General features: G+C 44.1%; 1 protein-coding gene across 4 annotated transcripts in view; it reads right to left on the reverse strand.

Annotated features, from left to right (window-relative positions):
* LOC121286424 (proton myo-inositol cotransporter) overlaps nt 1–13,706 on the reverse strand; it is a 162,665-nt gene that overhangs the window by 94,281 nt on the left and 54,678 nt on the right. For all 4 annotated transcript variants that reach the window (XR_005944933.1, XM_041203532.1, XM_041203529.1 and 1 more), the window contains exon 3: nt 2,841–3,049. Coding sequence is in view for 3 of the 4 variants with exons in the window: in XM_041203532.1 (XP_041059466.1) it covers nt 2,841–3,049 (209 nt within the window). In the remaining variant the exon portion in view is untranslated. The remainder of the gene's footprint in view (nt 1–2,840; nt 3,050–13,706) is intronic.

Here is a 13,706-nt window from a genome sequence, read left to right on the forward strand (position 1 = left end):
GGTGGGACAGGTAGAGCTGGATAGAGGGCCAGTGATAGGTGGAGGCAAAGAAGAGATTGCCAAAGATGTCATAGACAAAAGGACAAAGGGGTGTTGATGGTGGTGATATTAGCTGAGGAATGTGCTAATGATGACATTAAGGGTAGAAAGCAGGACGAGCAAGTGACAGATAGCCCTAGTGGGGGTGGGGTGGGGCATAGGGATCGAGATAGGCTAAAAGGTAGAGATAAAACAATGGATGGAAATACATTCAAAAATAATGGAAATAGGTGGGAAAAGAAAAATATATCTAAAAAAACTCACCTCTTTTCCCACCTATTTCCATTATTTTGAATGTATTTCCATCCATTGTTTTATCTCTACCTTTTAGCCTATCTCGATCCCTTCCCCCACCCCACCCCCACTAGGGCTATCTGTCACTTGCTCGTCTGCTTTCTACCCTTAATGTCATCATTAGCACATTCCTCAGCTAATATCACCACCGTCAACACCCCTTTGTCCTTTTGTCTATGACATCTTTGGCAATCTCTTCTTTGCCTCCACCTATCACTGGCCCTCTATCCAGCTCTACTTGTCACACCCCCCTCAACCAGCTTATATTTCACCTCATTTCGATATTTCTTAGTTCTGATGAAGTCATATGGACTTGAAAAGGTTAACTGTATTCCTCTCCGCAAATGCAGTCAGACCTGCTGAGTTTTTCCAGCTATTTTTGTTTTTGTGTTAAATGGGCTCCCTGTTGAACAAGGATGAGTGTTTTACAATTGACGCATTGTTTTTGAATCCTTCCATGCCTTTGTTCCTCACCATCTCTGTAATCTCCTACAGCCCTACGACTCTTCAAGATATTAGTGCTCCTCTAATTCTGGTCTCAAGTATCCCCAACTTTAATTGGTCCACCTTTAGCAGCTGTGCTTTCAGCTGTCAAGCCCCTAATCTCTGTAATTCCCTCCCTAGACCTCTCATTTCTCCAATAAAATGTACCTTAAAACCCAGCTTTGACCAAGCATTTGGTCATTTGCCCTAACATTTCATGGCTTGGTGTCAAATTTTTCTTATAATGCTCCTGAAGAAACTGGGGTAGTTTAATTACATTAAAGGTACTATTTGAACTGCAAGTTATATAAAATCTTTTTCACCAGCTCCAACAATCTCAATTTCAACACCAGAGCTTCTAAAATGTTTTCTTTATTTGAGGTTTTCCCTTGATTTAAAGTTGAGTCTTCCTGACCATGTCAACTGCACTGTTAGGGCCTCCAATCTCTAACCTTCTTCATGAGCACAGGGCCCCTCTTCTCACCTTTCACATCACTCTTCTACAATTTCCAAAACTTACAACTGATCAAGAGACTGAGCAATGCATCTGAGATTTCCTTGCATTAACTTTGAAGGCTTTGTTAGAAAGAACCAAGACTCTCCTTGAATGTTAACCTGATCCCATAGTGTTGATTGCCTATGTGCTCTAATTTATCACTGAAGTTCATTTCGAAGAAGTTTACAAAGAAGTTTTGCTGACACTTAGCTTCTAAATGAAGAATTGCCACTCAAATAAAGGTACATGAACACTGTAGCAATTATAGAACAAAGTTAATGCCTAAGGGAAGGTCCGTGAATGGTCATTTAATCTGTCCTGCCCTCCAACCTAAGTGCCCAATTGAAAAATTAGGTACTGTTCTTCATTGTGTTGTGCTTCATTGGAATACTGGAGCAAGCCAAGGACTGAAAGGACAAAGTGCAAGTAAGGTGGAGAATTAAAATGACAAGCGACAGGAAGCTTAGGGTCATGTTTGCCAACTGGAGATGTCCACAAAGTGGCCACCCAGTCTGCATTTAGTCTCTCCAGTTTAAGGGTGGCAATATCATGAGCAGCGAATACAGTATATTACACTGAAGAAAGCACAAGCGAATCACTATTTCACTTGGAAGGATTCTGTGGGCCTTGGATGGTGAAAAGAGCGGAGGTAAAAGGCCAGGTGTTGTATCTCATGTGCTTGCATGGAAAGGTGACATAGGAAATGGAGGCGGTGCTGGGGGTGACTGAGGAGTGGACTAGGGTGTCACAGAGGGCAGGGTAAGGGAAGGTGTTTGGGGTAGCATCACGCTGGAAGTGATGGAAATGGTGCAGGAATGCTGCATCAGCAATAGTTCACTTTTATGTTAGAGGAAAAACCCATTTTGCTTGTGCCATTTGTAAAAAAGGTTATACAAGGAAAAATATTTTACAAAATGTTCATCAGAACCTTCAATTAACTTATTACAGACCATTTTACTTGCAAAAAGCAAACACACTGATTGGTAGGACATGGGTCTTGATTCTCAGTCTTTGGAGATTGAGACAATTGATATAATTCTATATGGCAATGTTTCACATCAATGAAGAAAAAGAGTAGCCAGCTAAGTTACCAACTCAAATAAGCCACTTCTCTGCTGGTGTACTTCATTATTGAAATGGTATCTGCAGAAAATGCAAAATGCATTATTACTATTGAAAAATGTACAGAACAAAAATTCTAATTAGTAGAATGTGAAGAGTTGTTGCTTTTTTAAAACTAAAGCTGAAAGACTTCTCCACAAATACATCCAGCAGTTGTTTCCATCCAATGTTCTTTAGAAGATCTGCTACTTTCTGTATATGCCTGAAAAAAGCCCAGATATACATTTTCTCATTCCATCAAAGAGCAGTGCAGGGTAACTTACAATGCAAAACAGAGTTCAAACTGAAGCAGACCAAAACTAAACCAAACAATTGTTAGGCTCCCTCCCTTCTCTCCTCTAAAAAGCCAAGCAGGAAATAATTAAACAGCCAAATGTTTTTATTTACAGGACATTCACAAGCTTACCTCCTCCTGCTTCTCTCTCTTCTTCCTCAATGCTATTTTTGATGCACTCATACTCATCATCAATATTTTGGGTTCCACGAATCTGACTCAGGACTCTGCGTGCTTTCTGTGTCTTGCCTTTTTGCATTAGCCATCGTGGACTTTCTGGAAGGAAAAGGAATCCCACGAACTGGATAATGGCTGGGACAGCTGAAAGACCAAGCATGTATCTGGAACAGCAATTACAATATTAAGGGTAAATGAATTTGCTAATATATCAGTGTATTGAAAGTTACTACAGATCCAAAAGAACAATTATTATTGAGCTATAAAGTTTATTCCAAAGATGCGCACAATGCAAATTAAGTAGGCAAAGAATTGATACAGCAGCTTTTATGTATTAATGTAATATCTTCAACATAGTGAAACATGACAATTCAGAGGTGAGAATTGACCCTGAACAGCAAAGGATGTTAAAACATTTTTGATGGGTTTAAGTAAACATTTCCAGTGTCTAGCATCAAATAGGAACAACTTACCAAAGGTGGAGCAGAGGGAAAGGAAAGGGAATTCAAAAGGTAACAGGGAAAGAAAAAAGAAATACAAAGGAGAGTCGGCTGGAAGATGGAGAAGGAATGGAAGAGATTGGGAACAAAGCTGAGGAAAGGGTGAAGTCTGAAGATGGGCTAAAGGGGAAAAACTGAGAAAAAAAAAGTAGCCTTGTGTTATGGCACAGTAGATGGTAAATGCTAAGCTTCTCAAATCCCTCAAATCCCAGGGGGAAACTTGAAACAATGACCACAACTTTTTTGCAATTTGTATTTTTATTTTGAGATGTGTGCCTTGAACTCAGCAGTAATAGGTCCACCGAGTCTTAGAGGTATCCTTACAAAACTAAATTAAACATTTACTAAAGGAATAATTTTAAGCACATACAAAGGTCTACAAATTACTACTATGATAACTCCTAGCTCCCCTAATTAAGCTGATACCCAGTTACACCCCCGTTAAGGCAACAGTAAAAACAAGATAGATTTTAACAGAACCAGGCAAAGCACATTATACCCTGGACAGGATAGTCATAGTGAATTTTCTTAAGCTTCAGCTCCTATAGGCAGCAGCTTGGTACAAAGAGGCTGGAGGCTTTTCACAATTGTTAGACCTTAGAATTCCTTCTCTTTACGCATAACCTCATCTCCTTTATACATGTTTCTCCCTTCTTAATGTAAATCCCATTGTTCCAAATGTCTTTGGGCTTTATTTTTCTAATAATAAAAATCTTTCATTGTACCAATTTTATCAGTAAGCTTTAGGAGTAGTTTCCGTGAAAGGTATGGGAATTTTAGCTCAACTCAGTCAAAAGCACAACACAAACATTGTGCACTATTCAGGACAGGCTGAGCAATATGCCAAGGAAATAAATTAACCTGACTGGAATGTGTTTCTTTTTGGACAGCAGGTCAGGACAAATGATTTTGGTCTAGCAAAGTTAAGTTGGAGCAATCTCTGGCTCATCCTTGATTTGAATGGACAACATTGTTGTATTGCCTAAGTCAAGGTCGAATTGGGATCAGTTACCATACATGTGGAAGTTTCCCCAATGCCCAAGGATAATACCACTGAGGGGGCAGTATGTCAAAAGAATCATGTGGATTCCAGGCCAAAGCATTGGGAAAACACTTAGATGATGAGGTGCCATTGAAAATAATATTGGGGCTACACTGGAACAAGTAGCATTGGGCATAAATGAGGGCAGTGGACATTGGAGCAGGAAGTTGATTGTATCAATCCCATAGAGAAGTCAAGAAGCCATAATCACAGAGAATATAATTTGTGATGCTGACAGTACTACACGCAGACTAGCAGGTAGATTGGAAAGACAAAGAAATGGAATTGGGGGTAACATATTAACATATGTACAGGATTGGCTCATGGACAGGAAGCAAAGAGTAGGGATAAATAGGTCATTTTCAAATTGGCAGGCTGTGACTAGCTGCAAGGTTCAGTGCTGGGGCCTCAGCTATTTACAGTATATGTGACTTAGAAGAAACAATAGAGAACAATGTATCTAAAGTTACTGACGATACAAAACTATGTGGGAACGTAAGCTGTGAGGTGGAGACAGAAACTGCAAAGAGATATGGACAGGTTAAATTAGTGAGTAACAAAGCGGCAGGTTAAGTATAATGTGGGCAAGTGTGAGGTTACACACTTTGTTCATAAAAATAAAAGAGCAGAATTTTTTTAAAAACCGTGAAACTTGAGAATGTTGACGTTCAGAGGGACATAGCTGTACTTGTGTAAAGAACACAAAGTTAGCATATAGGTACAGCAAGCACTAAGAAGGCAAACAGCATGTTGGTCTTTGTTGCAAGGGGATTAAGTACAAGACTAAAGAAGCCTTACTACAATTGTACAGGGCTTTGATCAGACCACGGCTGGAAAACTGTGCAGTGTTGGTCTCTATATTTCAGGAAGGATATACCTGCATTGGAGGCAGTACAAATTCACTAGACTGGCCCCTAGGATGAGAGGGTTGTTCTATGGTCAGAGGCCTAGTAAATTGGGTCTATATTCTCTTGAGTTTGGAAGAATGAGAAGTGATCTAATTGAAACATACAAGAATATGAAGGGGCTTGACAGGGGTAGATACTATGAAATTGTTTCCTTGACTGGGAAAACTAGAGCGTGGGCACGTTCTCAGGTTAAAGGGGCGATCATTTAGGACTGAGATGAGAAGATATTTCTTGACTCAAGGGTTGCATGTCTTTGGAATTCTCTACCAAGAGGATTGTGGATGCTCCATCACTCAACAAATTTAATTTTTGTTAATTAGTCAATTAGTTTTGATCTCAAGAAATCAAGGGATTTGGGAAGCAGGCAGGAAAGTAGAGTTGAAGCCAAAAATAGCCATGATGTTATGTTTTTATGCAATAAGGGGAATTAAAAACAGAAAACATTGGAAGTGCTCAGCAGATCTGGCATCATTGTGGAGAGAAAAGCGGAGTTTTCAAGTAGCGAAATTAGCTTAAAACTAAAATCTGTTAAAACATGAAGTGCTTGTCCTTACAAAAGCAGAGAGTCATGTGAAAATATTTAATTAAGAGAAGACGAAATCAGGGAAGGAACAGTGACAAGGGAGGAAAACCAATCACCAGAAGATGGTCTTCGGATGGTTGGAAGATTAGGGGGAACGGATATGTAACAACAAAGGGGGCGTATGTTAAGATAAGCAGCTGGTAAAGTGACTACATGAAAATGAGACATGCCTGCTCAAGCTTCGTAACAGTGTAAATTGTCTGCTCGGTGTTGTATTAACATCCGACTCTCGAAGTGATCATTTAAAGGAAAACCTGGACATTTCATCTAACGGTTTGATCAGAACTGGGATAAAATTTAAAATGTTCTAGGTTTTAAGCAAATGCAATGAAGGGAGTTTAGTTAAAAAGTGAGCAGGATTTTCCCATCCATGCTCCAAGTGTGGTGGTGGGTGTGAAATTTAGTGTTTTTCCTGCTGGCCACAGCGGCTGGTTTTAATGCTGTGTCGTCCACATTATTCATAATGTGCCCAAGGGAAAAACGTCAAATCATGAGCAGGCGGTCTCAGTTTCACCCGTCCTGCTGTGACCTCACCGGTACCTCACTAGGGGCGCCATATTTTAAGAGCAGCCACATACAGCAGTCTCACTGCATGCAGTGCAGGACTGCTGCACTGGAGGATATGACTCCAAAAGGCAAGATGACGGCAGTCCCTAGTTTAGTGATGCCTCCCTGGGCCACCTACTGGACTGCCACGATGTCCTCTACCCCACTCTGACCAGAGGAGGCCCACCAACTTCACCACTCTGGCTTGGCAGGCGGTAACAGAGGCGGTCAGCGCCAATGCCACAGAGAAGAAGTCAGCCATCCAGTACAGAAAGAGGATGAGTGATCTCATCCATTTTGCCAGGCTATGTCAACCATATCATCAATCAACTCACACATTCACAAGCCAATCAGCCATTCGCAGGATGACACCCCACAGGGGTCTCTCATATTGCCAGCTCATAAAACATCACCATTCACTCACTCACACACACCTTCACATCTCCTATCCTCTGGAGCTCGCATCCTCATCCCGCCCATGGCTCCACAGCGAGCGGGATTTTCCCTTCCATGCTCTAACTGTGGTTGTGGGCGTGAAATCGGTGTTTTTCCTACTGGCTACAGTGGCAGGTTTTAATGCTGTATCATCCACATTATCAACTGGCCTGGCATACGTCCTGCTCACACTCTTTCCATCTGTTTTTGTACAGGAAGAACTCACGCACAAAGGGACAGGTCCCAGTCCTCAAGAGTAGGAGAACAGAGCCATCACTCTGGCCGGAGAGGACGTGGACTGTTCCTGCAGCAAAGAGGTTGGTGACAATCACCCAAGTGAGGATCCTGTGCCAGCTCATCCCTCAGACAACCATACTGAGTCAACTGAGCCTTATGCGAGTCACCTGCTGCCATACAATCATCTCTACTTTCTTTCATAGATACCTCTGCCGAGCGCCTGAGGCCCTCAGTTCGACCCCGATGACACCTCAGATGAGAAAGCTGATGGTAGCACCCTTGAACATCCATCACAGCACTCACCCACACCATACACCAGCGCAGGGACACACACTGCTAGAGCAGCCTCAGGGTCACAATTTGGTTCACAGTCGGCAGAGACAGGGACATCTGAGGTAGGTGGCTCAATCTCACTGAGTCAGCCAGGGGCACTTGAGCACTCACAGGGATGAGGACTCGCAGTGAGACACTTCGGGGGCGTCCACCCAAGCGACTCCGGCCATGTTCAGCCTATCACAAAACCCTCCTCCTGTGGCCCCATCAGATTCAACTCCATAGGTCAAGGAAGATGCACGTGCCCCACAGCAGGAGAACCAAAGCAGTGTCATCCCAGTATCGGTCCTCCAGAAGATGCCTGCCAAAGTCATCACAGGCAACAGTGCGTACCAGTCAGCATGCTGCCTCCAACTCTGTTGTGGAGGTTGGGGAAGCACAAAGACATAGTGGTAGGGTCAGGAAGGCAAAACAATATTAGGATCAAATTAGTGGCATGGGTGTTAAACATGTATATAGTTTTCACAAATGTAAATAGAATCACGCCTATTTCACATATCCTCTTGTGGATGCCTCCTCTTTAGGATCAGCCCTGTTGTTGTCAGTCATGTGTGACATCATGGTCCCTCCCCTGACTTGATGATGTCACTTTCACATGCCTCTGGTCAACACTGATGCTTTCAACTGACTACATTGTGTGCCCCGTCTCAGATTGTTTCTGGCATCAGCAATGCCTCATCCTTAAAGTAAAGCGTGCTTGTGGAAGGGAACTCATTTTCTCATTTTGCTGGGTCATGTAAATGTTAGATCTTGGCTGTGAGAGATTCAGGCTGAGGTGTTCAGCCATCTCCTCAGCATTATTGAAAGGTGAAGGTTTGGTGTGCAAGGAAAGATGTTGGCACGCATCAAGAAGATTCAACTGGAACTCTGTGTTCTCTCTGTTATCCAGCAGGGTTTTCATTCAAAGAGCCAAAAATCATAACCTGTCTGTCTAGAGCATTGTCCACTCTGAATGTAGATCTGATAAGCTCACCCATAAAAGTGTGACCACCTTCCCAGCTCAATGTTCTGCAGCTCTGCCCCTCGCAGCCACATTATAGTCATGGCGCTCAACGCTACAACCTTGAGCTTCTCCCACCTTGTATTTGTCTGCATAGTGTCCACAAGGCTCATCAAAATGTAGCAAAGCAGTGCTATGCCAGATGTTGTGCATAGTGTCCCCTCAGCTAAAGAGTCGCTGAGGTCACTGATGATAACTCTAAATGATGGTGTGTTGCAATCAATTGAACCTTTGAGCATGCTATTAATGCACTGTCACCTTGATGGGAAGACAATGTTGAGGGCAGCAATGATGTAATGAAGCTAAGGTGTGTCAAAGCCTCACATTCAGGTTTCCATAGTGTCATTGCTGCATGTGGTCGCAAGATCCAAGGCTGGACAAGAAGGGAGACTGCCTCCTCTTGACAGAGACATTCTAATGTGTGACCAGTAAGTGTGTGAACATAGTTATCTTCAGCTGGTCAATCTATATGGAAAGGTCAGGCTACGTGTAGAGTGCTGATGCCAAGGTGATGGAGATGAAGGTGAAACACAGAACTGAGTCATGCAAAAATGCATGAGGACCTGCGTAACGCCCTCGGCTGCTTTAGCGTAAGTGTTACCTCTCAGCATCACCAGCGGGTGAGTCAGAATGTTGCCCCATTGCTGGAGATGGATCTCCTTGAGGAACTTTGTCAGATTGCGGGCATACAGGTACGGGTGCATTGAGGATGGTAGGGTAGCTCCTGCCTCTACTAGGCTGCCGTAGCAAGTGGGATGCTGGAGAGAAGCAGCACGTTCTGACATCTGATGCAGGGCCTTATCTCAGCAAGGATACATGCTCCCGAGGCCTCATCATCCTTCAAAGCATCAGGACAATGTTAGCTTGATGTTTAGTGATCACTTTTCGATTGAAGTGGGTGGTTGAAATGAGAGGGAGAGTCACACTGACGTTAGTTTGGGCCCATGATAGAGAATACTTGTCCAAGAGGAGACTCACTTCAACTCATCATCCTCCTCATGAAATCTGACAGCTATGAGGGCCTCATGTGCAGGTCTGCCTCATCTGGCCCTTGCAATGGTGTCTTCTCTTGCAGCTTCCGCTTAGTAGCCTTCATCCCTTTTGATATCTTCCTCATTAGGGGAGATGTGCAGCTCCTCCATGTTGTCATCTGGCAACTCCTCCCCACCCCATCTTTTCAGTGCCAGGTTGTGCAGCACGCAGCAAACCACAATGATCCACGAGGCCCTCTGGGGAGCGTACTGGAGTGCTCCGCCAGATCTGTCCAGCCATCAGAATTGCATCTTTAACATGTCAATGCTCTGCCAATGTTCAGATAGCAGTATGAGTTTCGTTGTACCTTCTTTCTGCTGCAATTTGTGGCGGCCGTGCCAGCATCATCAGCCACATCCTTTGTGGGTACCCTTTGTCACCAAGCAGCCGGACCTGGATCTGTGTGGTCCCTTGAATATGTCTGGGATCTGCAACCTACAAGATGTAGGAATTGTGGTAGCTTCCTGGGTATCTGGTGTATAATTGTTTCTTGTTGTCACAGACAAGCAGGATATTGGAGTTGAAGCCTTTCCCTTTTATGTATTGGAGTGCCTGTTGTCAGGGAGCTTTGAGAGCCACAAGTACAGTCGATGGCACCCTGCACTTGTGGGAAACTGGAAATTGAAGCCAAGCCTAGTGCTCTGGTGTCCTGGCTGGCTTGATCTCTATCAAAGTTAATGTAGTTGTGGGCCTCAGCAGAAAAGGTGTCTTATACCTCCCGTACACACTTATGCATGAAAGCTTGAAAAATCCCGGAGAGGTCCCCACTGGAGTCGTAGAAACAGCCAGTTGCATACAAGTCAAGAGCAGCGGTGACTTAAACAGCTACTGGCAATGGCTCCCAGTTCCTATAGCGTAAAATCCTGCAGAATGTGGCAGATGTATGCCACCAGATTCCTGGACATGCAGAAACGTGGGCGACACTGCCTGTTGCTCATCAGCAGAAAAGATATGCATCTTCTGTACACCCTGTCTTGACATCTACCTATACATGACATTTACGTGAGCCTCATCCAGTACGCCTGGAGGGGACCTTGCTGCCCCTTTTTCATGAGGGTGTAGCTCCTCCCTTTGACGAGCCTGGTGCCTCCATTGCTATCTTCTCCTCCTCCTCTCTTGCCTGTATGCAATGATGCAGGCAGCAATAATTCCTGCATCCATCTTGCTGAAGGTCTCCTCTCTGCAGCATAAATGAGAAAAAGACACAAGTGAGCATGAGCCTCCAAATGTCCGATTCCTGTCGATGAATAAAGTGAGTGGGTTCAAGTTGTTAGGTCCAGTGTCAGCAGCTAATCATCACCAAAATCTTTGCCTGTGCATTTTACATGTCACTGTGCCCCCCTCTCTGCCATACCTTCTACATCAGCCACTGCTATGACATCACTTTGGCCAGGCACTTGGGTTTGCAGCTTTCAAGCCTGTCACTGGGATCCTCATTCACTGCACTCGCTAACTAGACTCTTTGGAAAAGAAATAAGGGCAAATGTTTACTGAGGACGTGTGATCATTTGAGAGGGGGGGGGGGGGTGCCTGAGGCTTCTCAACTAATCAGCTGCCAACGACTATATTCTGAGATCCTGCATTTAAGACCCAGCTCCAGCTTGTCCAGTCGCCCAATAGCTCCACACTTTATGGCTCTGGGGAATTTCAGGGTTTGGAACAAGGGGTTATCACAAGGAGTTCAATTAGTGTCGGGAACGGGGATTCATCTCATGTGAATGGGCCTCAGTATTCTCCTGATTCCCTGCATTGCCACTAAAAGGTGCCAAATATGTCTCAGGTGTGCATCCCCTCTCATTTGGCAAACACAATTCAGTTGGGTTCCCCTTCAATCAGCCCTCTTGTGCAGAACACCAGTCCTCCAATTGGCCCTCAGAACCCTCACCATGAGAGTCACCTCTTTTTAATTTTGTACTTAAAATTGGAAAATGGTGGCGCTGAGTTCTCACTCCCAGACCAGCTGGAACCCTCCCTTTGTGACTGTAAAAATCCTTCCCATTGACCAGGAGAAGCTCAATTTCTAGGTTTCCCTGCATCCAACAACTATCAATCCTCCCCCTCAAATACTTGAGCCCATTTTGCTTGTGGCGAATATCCCTGTGTTGCCCTCTGAATCTTAGGAGGTGGATGTGCCATGTGGACCTTACCCTTCCCCATCTTGAGGTCTCCTGCCTAGTTAGACAGAAAGCACACCCCTCCCCAGAACCCTTAAGTGCCCCTAAAAAGCCAAGTGGTTATGGTACTGGGCTTGTAACCTCAAGATCAAGAGTTCAAATCTCACAATGGCAAACTATGAAACAATGTAACCTCAATCTGAAACAGATGGAAACGGGTTTGTACTCGAAAGAGTTACAGGAATTGCTCCATTTTGCTTGGCCTAAATAGCCAAGTGGTTATGGTACTGGGCTTGTAACCCCAAGATCAAGAGTTCAAATCTCACCATTGCAAATTATGAAACAATGTAATTTCATCTGAATAGGAACAGATGGAAACGTGTTTGTACTCGAAAGAGTTACACTACTTTTTCCAATCTATAGGCTGCAGATGCCTCCCATGACTGCGAATTTGCTCTCTGCTGCACCGAATAATGCTAGAAACCCCCACAGACTGAGGCGCGTGGTATTACGAAGACTGCCTGTGCACAACATTCTGGGCACTGCTGATCCTGGACCAACATGCCCTCATCCTTCCTGGACTGGTACAAGGAGAGTCTTTGCGAGCTCAGCCATGTAAAATGAAGCATTTTTTCACACCACTGTCCTCCCTTTTTGGCCCCCAACTCACTTATGTCTCTTTGTTACAGACTCTTCCCTATTGTGACCCAGAGGATGCCTCTCCCCAGAGCACCCCATGTCATGCTTCTGAGTCAAATCTCTGTCCACTACTGCCCCTCCCCAGTGGAGGCCTTGCCCTGCAGCCCTTTCCACAGCACTCCCACCTTCTTACTGGTCTGGTAGGTAGAGCCTTACCTGTGATACCCTGAGAACGATGTGGTGCTGCCTGTGAAGCCTGGCGCTGAGTTAAAGTGCCACGAGTGCTGTGCAATGAAAGGTGGGTGGACAAATCTCAAAGTCATGAGCAAAGTGCTGGTCACCAGGTGCATGTCGCCTATATCCAGTTGTGATACAAGTCGCCAGCAATACCTTTTGATCCAGCGTGGGGTGGGATGGGATGATACTGGCAAGCAAGCTTTATAATGAGTATTCATGACATTTAAAAATATTCAAATGGCATTCCCAACATTGCGCATCAGGAAACATGGTCCACCGCTGAAGTCTTGAGCAGATGATTAGACCCTGTTTCCTGCCAATATGAGGCTGATCTTCTTCCATCTCGTGATATTTTCCGTTTCCTCTGGTCATTACACCTGCCACAGGTGGGAGCGGAAAAACTCGGTCAATATGTGGGTGGGCAAGTGAAGGGCGCAATTTTGAAGGGCAAGGAGCAAAGCATGAGGGAGGGCCAAGGAGGGACATTCACCATCTTCAAGACAAAATAAAAATCCATGATCTCCTCAAATCTGGAGGGAGGTTGGAGCAGAAGAGGGGATTAGGAATGGGAGGCAATGGGGTAGAGCCAGACATTTTTTTTCAAAAATTGTCGCTGCTCTCTAGAATAATTCTTAAGTACAAAAACATATTGATTAGTGAGGACAGCTCAATGAACTAAAGCAGTAAATAGTAAGAATATTTTGTCCCACTATAGGGGGCATAAGGATTAGTGTGCTGAGAAAAGAAAACTGAGAACCTAGTTAAGTAAAGCTATGGCACAAGGACAAGAGAGAGCAAGGTAGGATAGAAAAGCAAAATCCATCATTTCAATGGTGCTGCTGAAAAAGCATAGCTACAAAAAGCATTTTTGTTCTGCTCCCAATTTCTTCCTCAACTAATAATTTTCTCCCCACCACTCTTTAAGGCAATGAAAAATAGTGGGATTGTAGATATTTGATATCCTCAATACTTCACCCAAGATGTACATACTTCATGCTTAAGGCTGCTAAATGAGCAATGGTAGGCTATACAATAAAGCTAAGCCTCATCTTGACCTCAACCAACATACCCTATCATTTTAGCAGGAGTCGTTCTCTCAGACAGTATTTTGCATGTACTCGAATTTAATGCCAAGCATTTGAGACACAACACAGTCTTCTTCATATTCAGGAGTAAAAGATTGGGTCACTGTTTTACCAAATCTCTCTTGCTTGC

This window comes from Carcharodon carcharias, chromosome 13 (genome assembly GCF_017639515.1).
Source record: "Carcharodon carcharias isolate sCarCar2 chromosome 13, sCarCar2.pri, whole genome shotgun sequence".
Classification (NCBI taxonomy): Eukaryota; Metazoa; Chordata; class Chondrichthyes; order Lamniformes; family Lamnidae; genus Carcharodon; species Carcharodon carcharias.